This window comes from Bombina bombina, chromosome 9, assembly GCF_027579735.1.
Source record: "Bombina bombina isolate aBomBom1 chromosome 9, aBomBom1.pri, whole genome shotgun sequence".
NCBI lineage: Eukaryota > Metazoa > Chordata > Amphibia > Anura > Bombinatoridae > Bombina > Bombina bombina.
Genome location: NC_069507.1, coordinates 61084359 through 61098526, shown reverse-complemented (window position 1 = coordinate 61098526; position 14168 = coordinate 61084359). Strand labels below are relative to the sequence as shown.

Genomic DNA, 14168 nt, shown 5'->3' with positions numbered 1-14168 from the left:
AAGATTTATTTTCCTTTTTTAAAAATAAAGATAGCTAGAGAACGAAGAAAAAACAGAATTTATGCTTACCTGATAAATTACTTTCTCCAACGGTGTGTCCGGTCCATGGCGTCATCCATTACTTGTGGGAATATTCTCTTCCAACAGGAAATGGCAAAGAGCACAGCAAAAGCTGTCCATATAGCCCCTCCTCAGGCTCCGCCCCCCAGTCATTCGACCGACGGTTAGGAGAAAAAAAGGAGAAACTATAGGGTGCCGTGGTGACTGTAGTGTATAGAGAAAGAAATTTTTCAAACCTGATTAAAAAACCAGGGTGGGCCGTGGACCGGACACACAGTTGGAGAAAGTAATTTATCAGGTAAGCATAAATTCTGTTTTCTCCAACATTGGTGTGTCCGGTCCACGGCGTCATGCATTACTTGTGGGAACCAATACCAAAGCTTTAGGACACGGATGAAGGGAGGGAGCAAATCAGGTTACCTAAACGGAAGGCACCACGGCTTGCAAAACCTTTCTCCCAAAAACAGCCTCCGAAGAAGCAAAAGTATCAAATTTGTAGAATTTGGCAAAAGTGTGCAGAGAAGACCAAGTCGCTGCCTTACATATCTGATCAACAGAAGCCTCGTTCTTGAAGGCCCATGTGGAAGCCACGGCCCTAGTGGAGTGAGCTGTGATTCGTTCAGGAGGCTGCCGTCCGGCAGTCTCATAAGCCAATCGGATAATGCTTTTCAGCCAGAAAGAGAGGTAGCAGTAGCTTTTTGTCCTCTCCTCTTACCAGAGTAAACGACAAACAAAGATGAGGTTTGTCTAAAATCCTTAGTTGCTTCTAAATAGAACTTTAAAGCACGAACTACATCTAAATTGTGCAACAAACGTTCCTTCTTTGAAACTGGATTCGGACACAGAGAAGGAACAACTATTTCCTGGTTAATATTCCTGTTGGAAGAAAACCAGGCTTAGTACGCAAAACGACCTTATCTGAATGGAACACCAGATAGGGTGGATTACACTGCAAAGCAGATAATTCAGAAACTCTTCTAGCAGAAGAAATAGCAACCAAAAACAGAACTTTCCAAGATAGTAACTTAATATCTATGGAATGCAAAGGTTGAAACGGAACCCCTTGAAGAACTGAAAGAACTAAATTTAGACTCCAAGGAGGAGTCATGGGCCTGTAAACAGGCTTGATTCTAACCAAAGCCTGTACAAAAGCTTGTACATCTGGCACAGCTGCCAGTCGTTTGTGTAACAAGACAGATAAAGCAGAAATCTGTCCTTTTAGAGAACTCGCTGACAATCCCTTATCCAAACCTTCTTGGAGAAAAGAGAGGATCTTAGGAACTTTAATCTTACTCCAGGAGAATCCCTTGGATTCACACCAACAGATATATTTTTTCCATATTTTATGGTAAATCTTTCTAGTCACAGGTTTTCTGGCTTGTACCAGAGTATCTATCACTGAATTTGAAAACCCACGCTTGGATAAAATCAAGCGTTCAATTTCCAAGCAGTCAGCTGCAGAGAGACTAGAGTTGGATGTTCGAATGGACCTTGTACTAGAAGATCCTGTCTCAAAGGTAGCTTCCATGGTGGAGCCGATGACATATTCACCAGGTCTGCATACCAAGTCCTGCGTGGCCACGCAGGGGCTATCAGAATCACCGAGGCCTTCTCCTGTTTGATCCTGGCTACGAGCCTGGGAAGGAGAGGGAACGGTGGAAACACATAAGCTAGGTTGAACGACCAAGGCGCCACTAATGCATCCACTAGAGTCGCCTTGGGATCCCTGGATCTGGACCTGTAGCAAGGAACCTTGAAGTTCTGACGAGACGCCATCAGATCCATGTCTGGAATGCCCCATAATTGAGTCAACTGGGCAAATACCTCCGAGTGGAGTTCCCACTCCCCCGGATGGAAAGTCTGACGACTCAGATAATCCGCCTCCCAGTTGTCTACCCCTGGGATGTGGATTGCAGATAGATGGCAGGAGTGATCCTCCGCCCATTTGAGGATCTTGGATACCTCTCTCATCGCCAAGGAACTCTTTGTTCCTCCCTGATGGTTGATGTAAGCTACAGTCGTCATGTTGTCTGACTGGAATCTTATGAATCCGGCCTTCGCTAGTTGAGGCCAAGCCTGGAGAGCATTGAATATCGCTCTCAGTTCCAGGATGTTTTTCGGGAGAAGAGACTCTTCCCGAGACCATAGACCCTGAGCTTTCAGGGAATCCCAGACCGCGCCCCAGCCTAATAGACTGGCGTCGGTCGTGACAATGACCCACTCCGGTCTGCCGAAACTCATTCTCTGAGACAGGTGATCCTGGGTCAACCACCAACGGAGTGAGTCTCTGGTCATCTGGTCTACTTGAATCTTTGGAGACAAGTCTGCATAGTCCCCATTCCACTGATTGAGCATGCACAGTTGTAATGGTCTTAGATGAATTCGAGCAAAAGGAACTATGTCCATTGCTGCAACCATCAACCCTACTACTTCCATGCACTGAGCTATGGAAGGCTGCAGAATAGAGTGAAGAACTTGACAAGCGTTTAGAAGCTTTGACTTTCTGACTTCTGTCAGGAAGATCTTCATTTCTAAAGAATCTATTATTGTTCCCAAAAAGGGAACTCTTGTTGACGGAGACAGGGAACTCTTTTCTACGTTCACTTTCCACCCGTGAGATCTGAGAAAGGCTAGAACAATGTCTGTATGAGCCTTTGCCTTGGAAAGAGACGACGCTTGAATTAGAATGTCGTCTAGATAAGGTGCCACTGCAATGCCCCTCGGTCTTAGAACCGCCAGAAGGGACCCTAGCACCTTTGTGAAAATTCTGGGAGCAGTGGCTAAACCGAATGGAAGAGCCACGAACTGATAATGTTTGTCCAGAAAGGCGAACCTTAGGAACTGATGATGATCTTTGTGGATAGGAATATGTAGGTACGCATCCTTTAAATCCACGGTAGTCATATATTGACCCTCCTGGATTGTAGGTAAAATTGTTCGAATGGTTTCCATTTTGAACGATGGAACTCTGAGAAATTTGTTTAGAATTTTTAAATCCAGAATTGGTCTGAAAGTTCACTCTTTTTTGGGAACTACAAACAGGTTTGAGTAAAACCCCTGACCTTGTTCCACAGCTGGAACTGAGTGTATCACTCCCATCTTTAACAGGTCTTCTACACAATGTAAGAATGCCTGTCTCTTTATTTGGTTTGAAGATAAGTGAGACATGTGGAACCTTCCCCTTGGGGGTAGTTCCTTGAATTCTAGAAGATAACCCTGAGAGACTATTTCTAGTGCCCAGGGATCCGGAACATCTCTTGCCCAAGCCTGAGCAAAGAGAGAGAGTCTGCCCCCTACTAGATCCGGTCCCGGATCGGGGGCTACCCCTTCATGCTGTCTTGGTAGCAGCAGCAGGCTTCTTGGCCTGTTTACCCTTGTTCCAGCCTTGCATTGGTTTCCAAGCTGGTTTAGCCTGGGAATCGTTACCCTCTTGTCTAGAGGCTGCAGAGTTAGAAGCCGGTCCGTTCCTGAAATTGCGAAAGGAACGAAAATTGGACTTATTCTTAGCCTTGAAAGGCCTATCCTGTGGGAGGGCATGGCCCTTTCCCCCAGTGATGTCTGAAATAATTTCTTTCAATTCCGGCCCAAAAAGGGTCTTACCCTTGAAAGGGATATTAAGCAATTTTGTCTTGGAAGATACATCCGCCGACCAAGACTTTAGCCAGAGCGCTCTGCGCGCCACAATTGCAAACCCTGAATTTTTCGCCTCTAATCTCGCTAATTGCAAAGCGGCATCTAAAATAAAAGAATTAGCTAACTTAAGTGCGTGAATTCTGTCCATGACTTCCTCATATGGAGTCTCCATGTTAAGCGACTTTTCTAGTTCATCGAACCAGAAACACGCCGCCGTAGTGACAGGAATAATGCACAAAATTGGTTGGAGGAGGTAACCTTGCTGCACAAAAATCTTTTTAAGCAAACCCTCCAATTTTTTATCCATAGGATCTTTGAAAGCACAATTGTCCTCAATGGGGATAGTCGTGCGCTTAGCTAGGGTAGAAACTGCCCCTTCAACCTTAGGGACTGTCTGCCATGTGTCCTTCCTTGGGTCGACCATGGGGAACAATTTCTTAAATATAGGAGGTGGGACAAAGGGTATGCCTGGTCTCTCCCACTCCTTATTCACTATGTCCGCCACCCTTTTAGGGATCGGGAAGGCATCAGGGTGCACCGGGACCTCTAAAAATTTGTCCATCTTGCACAATTTTTCTGGAATGACCAAAGAGTCACAATCATCCAGAGTAGATAGCACCTCCTTAAGTAATGCGTGGAGATGCTCTAACTTTAATTTAAATGTCACAACGTCAGGTTCTGCCTGTTGAGAGATTCTTCCTGAATCTGAAAGTTCTCCCTCCGACAAACCCTCCCTCACTGCCACTTCTGACTGGTGTGAGGGTATGACAGATAAGCTATCGTCAGCGCCATCTTGCTCCACTGTATTTAAAACTGAGCAATCACGCTTTCTCTGAAATGCTGGCATTTTGGATAAAATATTAGCTATGGAATTATCCATTACTGCCGTTAATTGTTGCATAGTAACAAGCATTGGCGCGCTAGATTACTAGGGGTCACCTGCGCGGGCATAACTGGTGTTGACACAGAAGGAGAGGATGATGAACTATCCCCACTACCTTCATTTGAGGAATCATCTTGGGCAACCTTATTAAATGTGACAGTACTGTCCTTACTTTGTCTGGACGCTATGGCACAATTATCACATACATTTGAAGGGGGGACCACCTTGGCCTCCATACATACAGAACATGTTCTATCTGAAGGTACAGACATGTTAGACAGGCTTAAACAGGCTAATAATGCAAAAAAAACTTTTAAAACAAAACCGTTACTGTCTCTTTAAATGTTAAACAGAGCACACTTTATTTCTGAATGTGTGAAAAAGTATGAAGGAAATATCCAATCTTTACCAAATTTTCACCACAGTGTCTTAATGTCTTAAAAGTATTGCACCCCAATTTTCAAGCTTTTAACCGTTTAATCAAATAACAATTTTTAACCCCACTACAGTCCCAGCCACAGCGTTTGCTGCGACTTCACCTGTCCTTAGGAGTTATACAATACCAAATTAAGCCTTCCAGGAACGTTTTCAATGATCACCAGACCCTCTCACATGCAGCTGCATGCACTGCATCCAAAAGAAACTGCACAATTATGGCGTGAAAATGAGGCTCTGCCTACTATAGTGAAAGGCCCTTCCTGACTGGAAAGGTGTCTAAACAACTGCCTGGCGCCTAAAAACGTTCCCCCACAATAAAAGTTTTATAAATCACCTCTAGATTTCATAAAAAACTTAAATAAAGCAATCGATTTAGCCCATAAGAGTGTCAACCAGTGTATAGCCCATAATAAGCCTTCATTCTGTTAGGAGTCTAAGAAAATGGCTTACCGATCCCCAAGAGGGAAAATGACAGTCTTCTAGCATTACACAGTCTTGTTAGAAAATGGACTAGTCATACCTTGAGCAGAAAAGTCTGCTAACTGTTCCCCCCAACTGAAGTTCTCTGGGCTCAACAGTCCTGCGTGGGAACAGCAATTGATTTTAGTTACTGCTGCTAAAATCATACTCCTCTTTTAAACAGAACTCTTCATCCCTTTCTGTTTTAGAGTAAATAGTACAAACCGGCACTATTTTAAAATAACAAACTCTTGATAGCAGAATAAAAAACTACAATTAAACACCACATACTCTTCACCATCTCCGTGGAGATGCTACTTGTTCAGAGCTGCAAAGAGAATGACTGGGGGGCGGAGCCTGAGGAGGGGCTATATGGACAGCTTTTGCTGTGCTCTTTGCCATTTCCTGTTGGGGAAGAGAATATTCCCACAAGTAATGGATGACGCCGTGGACCGGACACACCAATGTTGGAGAAATTGATAATAGGAGTAAATTAGAAAGTTGCCTAAAATTTCATGCTATATATAAAACAAAGTAAGGTAGAATATGCACAAGTGCAAGAGTGATAGGAACCTTAGAAAAGTAATGCTATTATAGTAGGTAATTACAACATACCAGGGAGCACGCTATACTGACACAATCTGCCTTGACCACTTACTTTTGTGAGCTAACACGATAGGACATGAGACGAAAGTTGCCATCCGGAGGAATAAAGGACAAAACACGTTCTGATTCCCAACGCTTGAATCGGACACAAGGGTGGAAGCTGACATCATCCAATAGCCGTGGGTTCTGTGGGTAAAACTGAAAGTGAGCCTGCATATATAAAGGGACAGTAAACACCTTGTAAATACAACATTTCATGCAGTCTTTTAATAGATTAACAGGTCAGCAAAATGTTATTGGTATTAGAATAGAATTAGAATTTGCTGCAATCAAACTCCACCTATCACTTCCAATCCAGACTGGAGAAGTCATTTTAGAAAGAACACTACAAATCAGGGAGAGAGGGGGGCAGTGTTAGGCATGTGAAGCCTGCCATGTGCTCTTTACAGGAAAATGTAGCAAAATACATCATGAAAGTAAATTGAAAGTAAATTGGAGTTGTTTAAAATTGTATGTTCTATCTAAATCATGAAATAAGAAGTTTCATGTCCCTTTAAGTGTTTATATATATATATATATATATAAATATAAATTGTGTGTGTAATATATATATATATATATATATATATATATATATATATATGTGTGTGTGTGTAATATATATATATATATATATATATATATATATATATATATATATATATATATATATATATATATATATATATGTATATGTGTGTGTGTGTGTAATATATATATATATATATATATATATATATATATATATATATATATATGTGTGTGTTTTATATAAATATATATATATATGTATATATGTGTGTGTGTGTGTAATATATATATGTGTGTGTGTGTGTGTGTGTGTGTGAAATATATTTGTGTGTGTGTGATGTGTATATATATTTATATATATTTATATTTATATATTTATATACAGTGGATATAAAAAGTCTACACACCCCTGTTAAAATGTCAGGTTTCTGTGATGTAAAAAAATGAGACAAAGATAAATCCTTACAGAACTTTTTCCACCTTTAATGTGACCTATAAACTGTACAACTCAATTGAAAAACAAATTGAAATCTTTTAGGTAAAGGGAAATTAAAATAAACTAAAATAATATGGTTGCATAAGTGTGAACACCCTTAAACTAATACTTTATTGAAGCACCTATTGATTTTATTACAGCACTCAGTCTTTTTGGGTATGAGTTTTTCAGCATGGCACATTTTGACTTGACAAGATTTGCCCACTCTTCTTTGCAAAAACACTCTAAATCTGTCAGAATATGAGGGCATCTCCTGTGCACAGCCCACTTAAGATAACCCCACAGATTTTAAATTGGATTCAGGTCTGGGCTCTGCCTGGGCCATCCCAAAACTTTAATCTTCTTCTGGTGAAGCCATTCCTTTGTTGATTTGGCTGTATGCTTTGGGTCGTTGACATGCTGAAAGACGACGTTCCTCTTCATGTTCAGCTTTCTAGCAAAAGCCTGAAGGTTTTGTGCCAATATTGTCTGGTATTTGGAACTGTTCATTATTCCCTCTACCTTGACTAAGGCCCCAGTTCCAGCTGAAGAAAAACAGCCCCAAAGCATGATGCTGCCATCACCATGCTTCACTGTGGGTATGGTGTTCTTTTGGTTATATGCAGTGTTGTTTTTGCGCCAAACATATCTTTTGGAATTATGGCCAAAAAGTTCAACTTTGGTTTCATAAGACCAGAACACCTTTTGCAACATGCTTTTGGGAAACTTCAGATGTGTTTTTGCAAAATTTAGCCGGGCTTGGATGTTTTTTTTTGTTTTGCCACTCTACCCCATAGCCCAGACATATGAAGAATACGGGCGATTGTTGTCACATGTACCACACAGCCAGTACTTGCCAGATATTCCTGCAGCTCCTTTAATGTTGCTGTAGGCCTCTTGGTAGTCTCCCAGACCAGTTTTCTTCTCGTCTTTTCATCAATTTTGGAGGGACATCCAGTTCTTGGTAATGTCACTGTTGCACCATATTTTCTTCACTTGATGATGACTGTCTTCACTGTGTTCCATGGTATATCTAATGCCTTGGAAATTCTTTTGTACCCTTCTCCTGACTGATACCTTTTAACAATGAGATCCCTCTGATGTTTTAGAAGCTCTCTGCGGACCATGGCTTTTGCTGTAGGATGCGACTAACAAAATGTCAGGAAAGACCAACTAGAGCAGCTGAACTTTATTTGGGGTTAATCAGAGGTACTTTAAATGATGACAGGTGTGTACTGACTCCTATTTAACAAGATTTTGAATGTGATTGCTTAATTCTCAACACAGCTACATCCCCAGTTATAAAAGGGTGTTCACACTTATGCAACCATATTATTTTATTTTTATTTCCCTTTACCTAAAAGATTTCAGTTTGTTTTTCAATTGAGTTGTACAGTTTATAGGTCACAGTAAAGGTGGAAAAAGTTCTGCAATGATTTATCTTTGTTTAATTTTTTTACATCACAGAAACCTGACATTTTAACAGGGGTGTGTAGACTTTTTATATCATATATATATATATGTGTGTGTGTGTGTGTGTGTGTAATATATATTTCATGATTTAGAGAGAACTTCCCCGAAAAAGTTCCAATAAATTTGTGAATTTTCTTTAACTAGAAGTCCTGAGAGTGCATTTGCTTTGTGGAATATTTACTATATTTATCCACCCAGGCGGATGACCATTGGAGTAGCTTGGACATTATATATATATATCCACAAGGTTTGGTTTAGCACACCTTACAAAAAGAGAATCTAGATACTTCTTTAGTAGTGCTACCAATGAGACCATAGTAATATATACTGTTTTATATTTTGTAACATTTATATACATTGATGCAAACACTGCTGACATATAGTGCTTCAGACTACCTAGATATGCTCTTTAACAAAGGATATTAAGAGTACAAAGTACATTTGATAATAGGAGCAATTTGCATGCTCTCATTGAATAACAAAAGTTTAATTTTGAGTTTCATGTCACTTTAGGGTGACAGATGGCACTGAACCTCCCATATGTGCTTGTAGGATTTTTTGTTCGCTTGCACCCCAACAAAGGTTACTCTTGTTTTTGTATTATAGTACAAATAATATATAAAGTTATTTAAACACTTTAGAACTGCTACACTATTTACATTAATTGGGGTTTCTGATTTTGTCAAATGTTTCTCTATGCAAACTCTCCCCAACGTCCAAGAACACTTGTCCCATGAAACAACAAGAGGGGTTGCTGAAAATGGTGCCTACACCAATGAGAACCTTTTCTAGCATGCAACAAAAGAAATGGTTTGTGCCATGGGGTGAGTGAATCACATTTGTAATTGTAAGATACCATGAAAGAGAGAGAGAGATCTGGCATTCCAGACAGTTTCACACAAGCGTCTACCACACCCTGGATCTCAGCAAACAAAGTAGAACCTGCAGGAGAGACAAAAATATTAGAAAAAACGTTAAATTGTCCAGTAAGGTAATTCATTATACGCATATAAAGAGAGCAGCACTCTAAACATGTTATACTTCTTTATGGACAAAATGTTTTTTAAATTAATGTTGAAGCTAACAGGAAGTGCATCTGATCACTGGCTGATTAGCAGATCTCAATAGTGACTTGCCACACAACCATATTTTTATTTTCTCAGTACATAAATGTCCTTTTTACAAATAAAATCTCTAATACATTTTAAAACCTTAATTTAAATGCAACAAATAAATAAGCATAAAAATCTGGATGCAGCTGTCTCTATTTTTAATATTTTTTTAAACACTAATCCTAACTATTAAAAAGTGAACTAACTTAAAAGGGACACTCAATCAAAATTAAACTTTCATTATTCAGATAGAGCATGCCATTTTAAACAACTTTCCAATTTACTTTCATTAACAAAATGTGCACAGTCTTTATATTTATACTTTTTGAGTCACCAGCTCCTACTGAGCATGTGCAATAAGTGTGTATGCATTTGTGAATGGCTGATGGCTGTCACATGGTACGTGTATGCATTTGTGATTGGCTGATGGCGGTCACATGGTACAGGGGGAGTGGAAAAAGACATAACTTTTTAAACTGTCAGAAAAAAAATCTACTACTTATTTGAAGTTCAGACTAAGTGCTATTGCATTGTCTTGTTATCTTGCATTTGTTGATTATGCAAATCTACTGTGTTGACTGGTCCTTTAAAGGACCAGTAAACACAGTAGATTTGCATAATCAACAAATCCATGATAACAAGACAGTGCAATAGCACTTAGTCAGAGTAGTATATTTTATTAGGACAAATTTCAGTTATGTCTACTTCAACTCCGACTGCATCATGTGACAGCCATCAGCCAATCACAAATGCATATACATATATTCTGTGAATTCTTGCACATGCTCAGTAGGAGTTGGTGACACAAAAGGTGTAAATATAAAAAGACGGTGCACCTGTTAATGCAAGTAAATTGGAAAGTTGTTTAAAATTGCATGCTCGGTCTGATTCATGAACGTTTAATTTTGACTTGAGTGTCCCTATAAATGGACATTAAACTCAAATGTTAATCTCCTTGTAAAATGTTTAAGAAGGGAAAATAAAACATAATTACAATATACACTATATGAACAAAAGTATGTGGACACCTGACCATCTTACCTATATGAGCTTATTAGCCCATTCCAAACCATGTTCAATAATATAAAGCCCTCCAGCCTTTGCGGCTATAGCAGCCACCACTCTTATAGGAAGGTTTTCTATAAGATTTTGGGGTTTGTCTGTGGGAATATGTGCCCATTCAGCCAAAAGAGTATTTGTGAGGCCAGACATGGATGTTAGGACAAGAAGGTCTGGCTCACAATCAGTGTTTTGATTCATCACAAAGATGTTCACTGGGGTTGAGGTCAGGGATCTCCACAGCAAACTCACCAAGCCATGTCATCATGGACCTCGCTTTGTGCACAGGGGCACAGTCATGCTGGAACAGGAAAGGGCATTCCCCAAACTGTTGTCACAAAGTTGGAAGCACCCAATTGTCTAAAAGTCTTGAATCCTAAAGCATTAATATAAACCTTCATTAGAACGCCAAGTCCAAATCTTGAAAAGCAGCCCCAAACCCCTTATCCCTCCTCCACCAAACTCTACAGTCCGGTAGGTAGCGTAATCCTTGCATTCTCCACACCCAGATTCTTTCATCAGACTTCCAGATACTGAAGAATAATTCATCACTCCAGAGAACATTTCCACTGCTCCAGATTCCAGGGGCAGAGTGCTTTACACAACTCAATCTGATACTTGGCACAGTGCATGTTGACGTGAGGCTTGTGTACAGCTGCCCGGCCATGGACACCCATTTCATGAATCTCTCAGTTCTTGTGCTAATTTTGCTTCTAGAGACAGTTTGGAACTCTGTAGTGATGCAACAGATGATAGCCGATAGCAGATGACTTTTATGCACTACAAACTTCAGCACTCTGGGAACACGCTCTGTGAGTTTGGGTGGTCTACCACTTTGTGTCTGAGCTGATTTTGCTACTAGAAGCTTCCACTTCACACTACTAGCACTTACAGTTGACCAGAGCAGATCTAGTAGGACAGAAATTTCACAAACTGACAAAGGTCGCATCCTATGACAGTACCACGTTTAAAGTCACTGAGCTCTTCTATACAACCCACTGTACAGCCAATGTTTGTCTATAGAGATTTCAAGGCTATGTGCTGCAATGGGTGTGTCTGAAACACTTGAACTCAATAATTAGTAGGGGTCTGCACATACTTGTGACCATATAGTATATATTCACTAATCAAGCAACTACTATGTGAAATGTTGTAAGGGTTTTGGATCCAGCAGGATCTGTCCAGCCTCTGTGGGTAGTGGGAAAACTACAGAGTTAAAGGTATATGAAACTCAATTTTTTTCTTTCATAATTCAGATAGAGCATGCAATTTTAAGCAACTTTCTGATTTACTCCTATTATCAAATTTTCTTTGTTCTTTTGGTATCTTTATTTAGAAAGTAGGAATGTAAGCTTAGGAGCCGGCCCATTTTTGCTTCAGCACCTGGGTAACACTTGCTGATTGGTGGCTAAATGTACAATGTATAATTTTCCAATTTACGTCTATTAAATAATTGTATTCCTTTTCTATCTATCCTTTGTTGAAAAACATACCTAGGTAGACTTAGGGACACCAATGCACTACTGAGAGCTAGTTGCTTATTGGTGGCTGCCCATATATCCCTCTTGCTATTGGTTCACCAAATGTGTTCTACTAGTTCCCAGTAGTACAGTGCTGCCCCTTCAACAAAGGATATAAGGAGAATTAAGCAAAATTAACAATAAAAGTAAATTCCTTCCGTGCAACAATATAAAGTATTAATCTTGTAGACATTTTCACATTCTCACCCGATTTATCAATAATTGCATCAACTTCTTCTATGACATCAAAATATGCTTCATTATTAGTGTACTTGACCCCTGCCCTCCTCCAGGGGATGTTGGAGAGTTGCCCGGTGGGTAGCGTCTCACCCATGTTGCTGCTTCCTATAAATTAAGAAAAGAAAAGAAATACTATATTGATACAACCTAAGGTGCAGTCTAATTTTGAACATATGAGTTTGTAATAATACCGGTGTTTTTTGTTCCGCTAGAAGCCTACATATGCAGTATACAAATGTTGCTGTGACAGAGCCGATTGCATGATACGATGTACACACTTTAAAACTGATACAAAGGATTATTGATGAAATACTTTTTTCTCTGATAAACGGGAGAGTATCTGCTTCACTTCCCTTTGGTGGTTACTACAGAACTGCACAAATCCCTAGAGCTAATAGCTCTAAAAATTCCACTTCTAACTCCATTACTCTGCCTATGTATATATTTCTATTACTTCTGATCTCCTAAAAAATATGTCCGTCTTCTAAGTTTCATATATATTTGTCTGCCCAAGGATACTTATTTCTTGCTTTTGCTAAACTAATCAGTGGCGTCGATTTACTTACGGCCTCTCAAGATGGCCAAAAAAAATCTGTCACTGTCTTTCTTCTTTCAAAGTTCAGTCTGTTTTCTTTTATTTTTGTGCATTATAATTGCTACTGTTGGTGCTTGTATTTTATCTAGTATTTGCTTGTCATTGGCATAAAGAAGGGAAAAATATGCAAAAAGAAAGTGTGTTCAGTTACTAATGAAACATTCCTAATATGAATATGTTAGATTATATTGCATGTTTATGTTTTACGTTATATATTTTTGTCCTACATGAAGAATATAGCCGTTTGGTTTTCTCGCTGTGATTTATTACATAGGTAGCAGATATGAAAGGCACATGTCTTATGTCATCATGTTCCAATTAGAAGTCTTACAATTAGCTTTTGCAGTTTATAGAGACGTTGCAATGTGAACAACCCTTTAACCATTTTATTGCCAGAGAGACATGCAACTCTTTGCTCACATACAATACAACCACATGTACAAAACAACAAAAAAGTTTAATAGGGTTACATATTCTAAAGGCGTAGCCCAGTGATGGCGAAACTTGGCACTCCAGATGTTTCAGAACTACATTACATTTCCCATGATGCTAGACTGGTCTTCAGAGAGTCTAAGCACCATGGTAAATGTAGTTCTAAAACATCTGGAGTGCCAAGGTTCCCCATCACTGGTCTAGACCATATACAAACTTTAATCTTTACTACAAGATAGTAAGAACAAAAAATAAACAGTTTTAATAAAGTTTTTTTTTTTTTTTTTTTTAAATACTAACATTTTGTAAACTACAGGTGTAAATGGAATCTAGGTTGAAATATGTCAAAACATTATGGGCTAGATTACGAGTGGAGTGCACAATTGCACTTTCACAAGCGTAATATTTGCGCTCCACTCGTAATACCAGTGAACCCAAATGTGCGCTGGTATTTGAAGTTAAGTGCAATGCGAAAGTGATCTCGCGTTTACATTGAATAGAAGCTTTGCACTCACAAGAGTGCGCTTCCATAGGCTCCAAAGGGATAGCCACAGCACAGAACCTAGCGCACCAAAGTGGGTAAGTCGTGCAGCGATGGGCAGCAAAGTTGAAA

At 39.5% G+C, this 14168-nt stretch overlaps 1 protein-coding gene across 1 annotated transcript in view; it reads right to left on the bottom strand.

Moving 5' to 3' along the window:
* Nucleotides 1–14168, bottom strand: part of AP3M1 (adaptor related protein complex 3 subunit mu 1) — a 64357-nt gene that overhangs the window by 34517 nt on the left and 15672 nt on the right. The window contains exons 4-6 of the mRNA XM_053692151.1: nt 12496–12633; nt 9454–9539; nt 6132–6265 (exon numbers count right to left, since the gene is read on the bottom strand). Of these exons, the coding sequence (XP_053548126.1) occupies nt 6132–6265; nt 9454–9539; nt 12496–12633 (358 nt within the window). The remainder of the gene's footprint in view (nt 1–6131; nt 6266–9453; nt 9540–12495; nt 12634–14168) is intronic.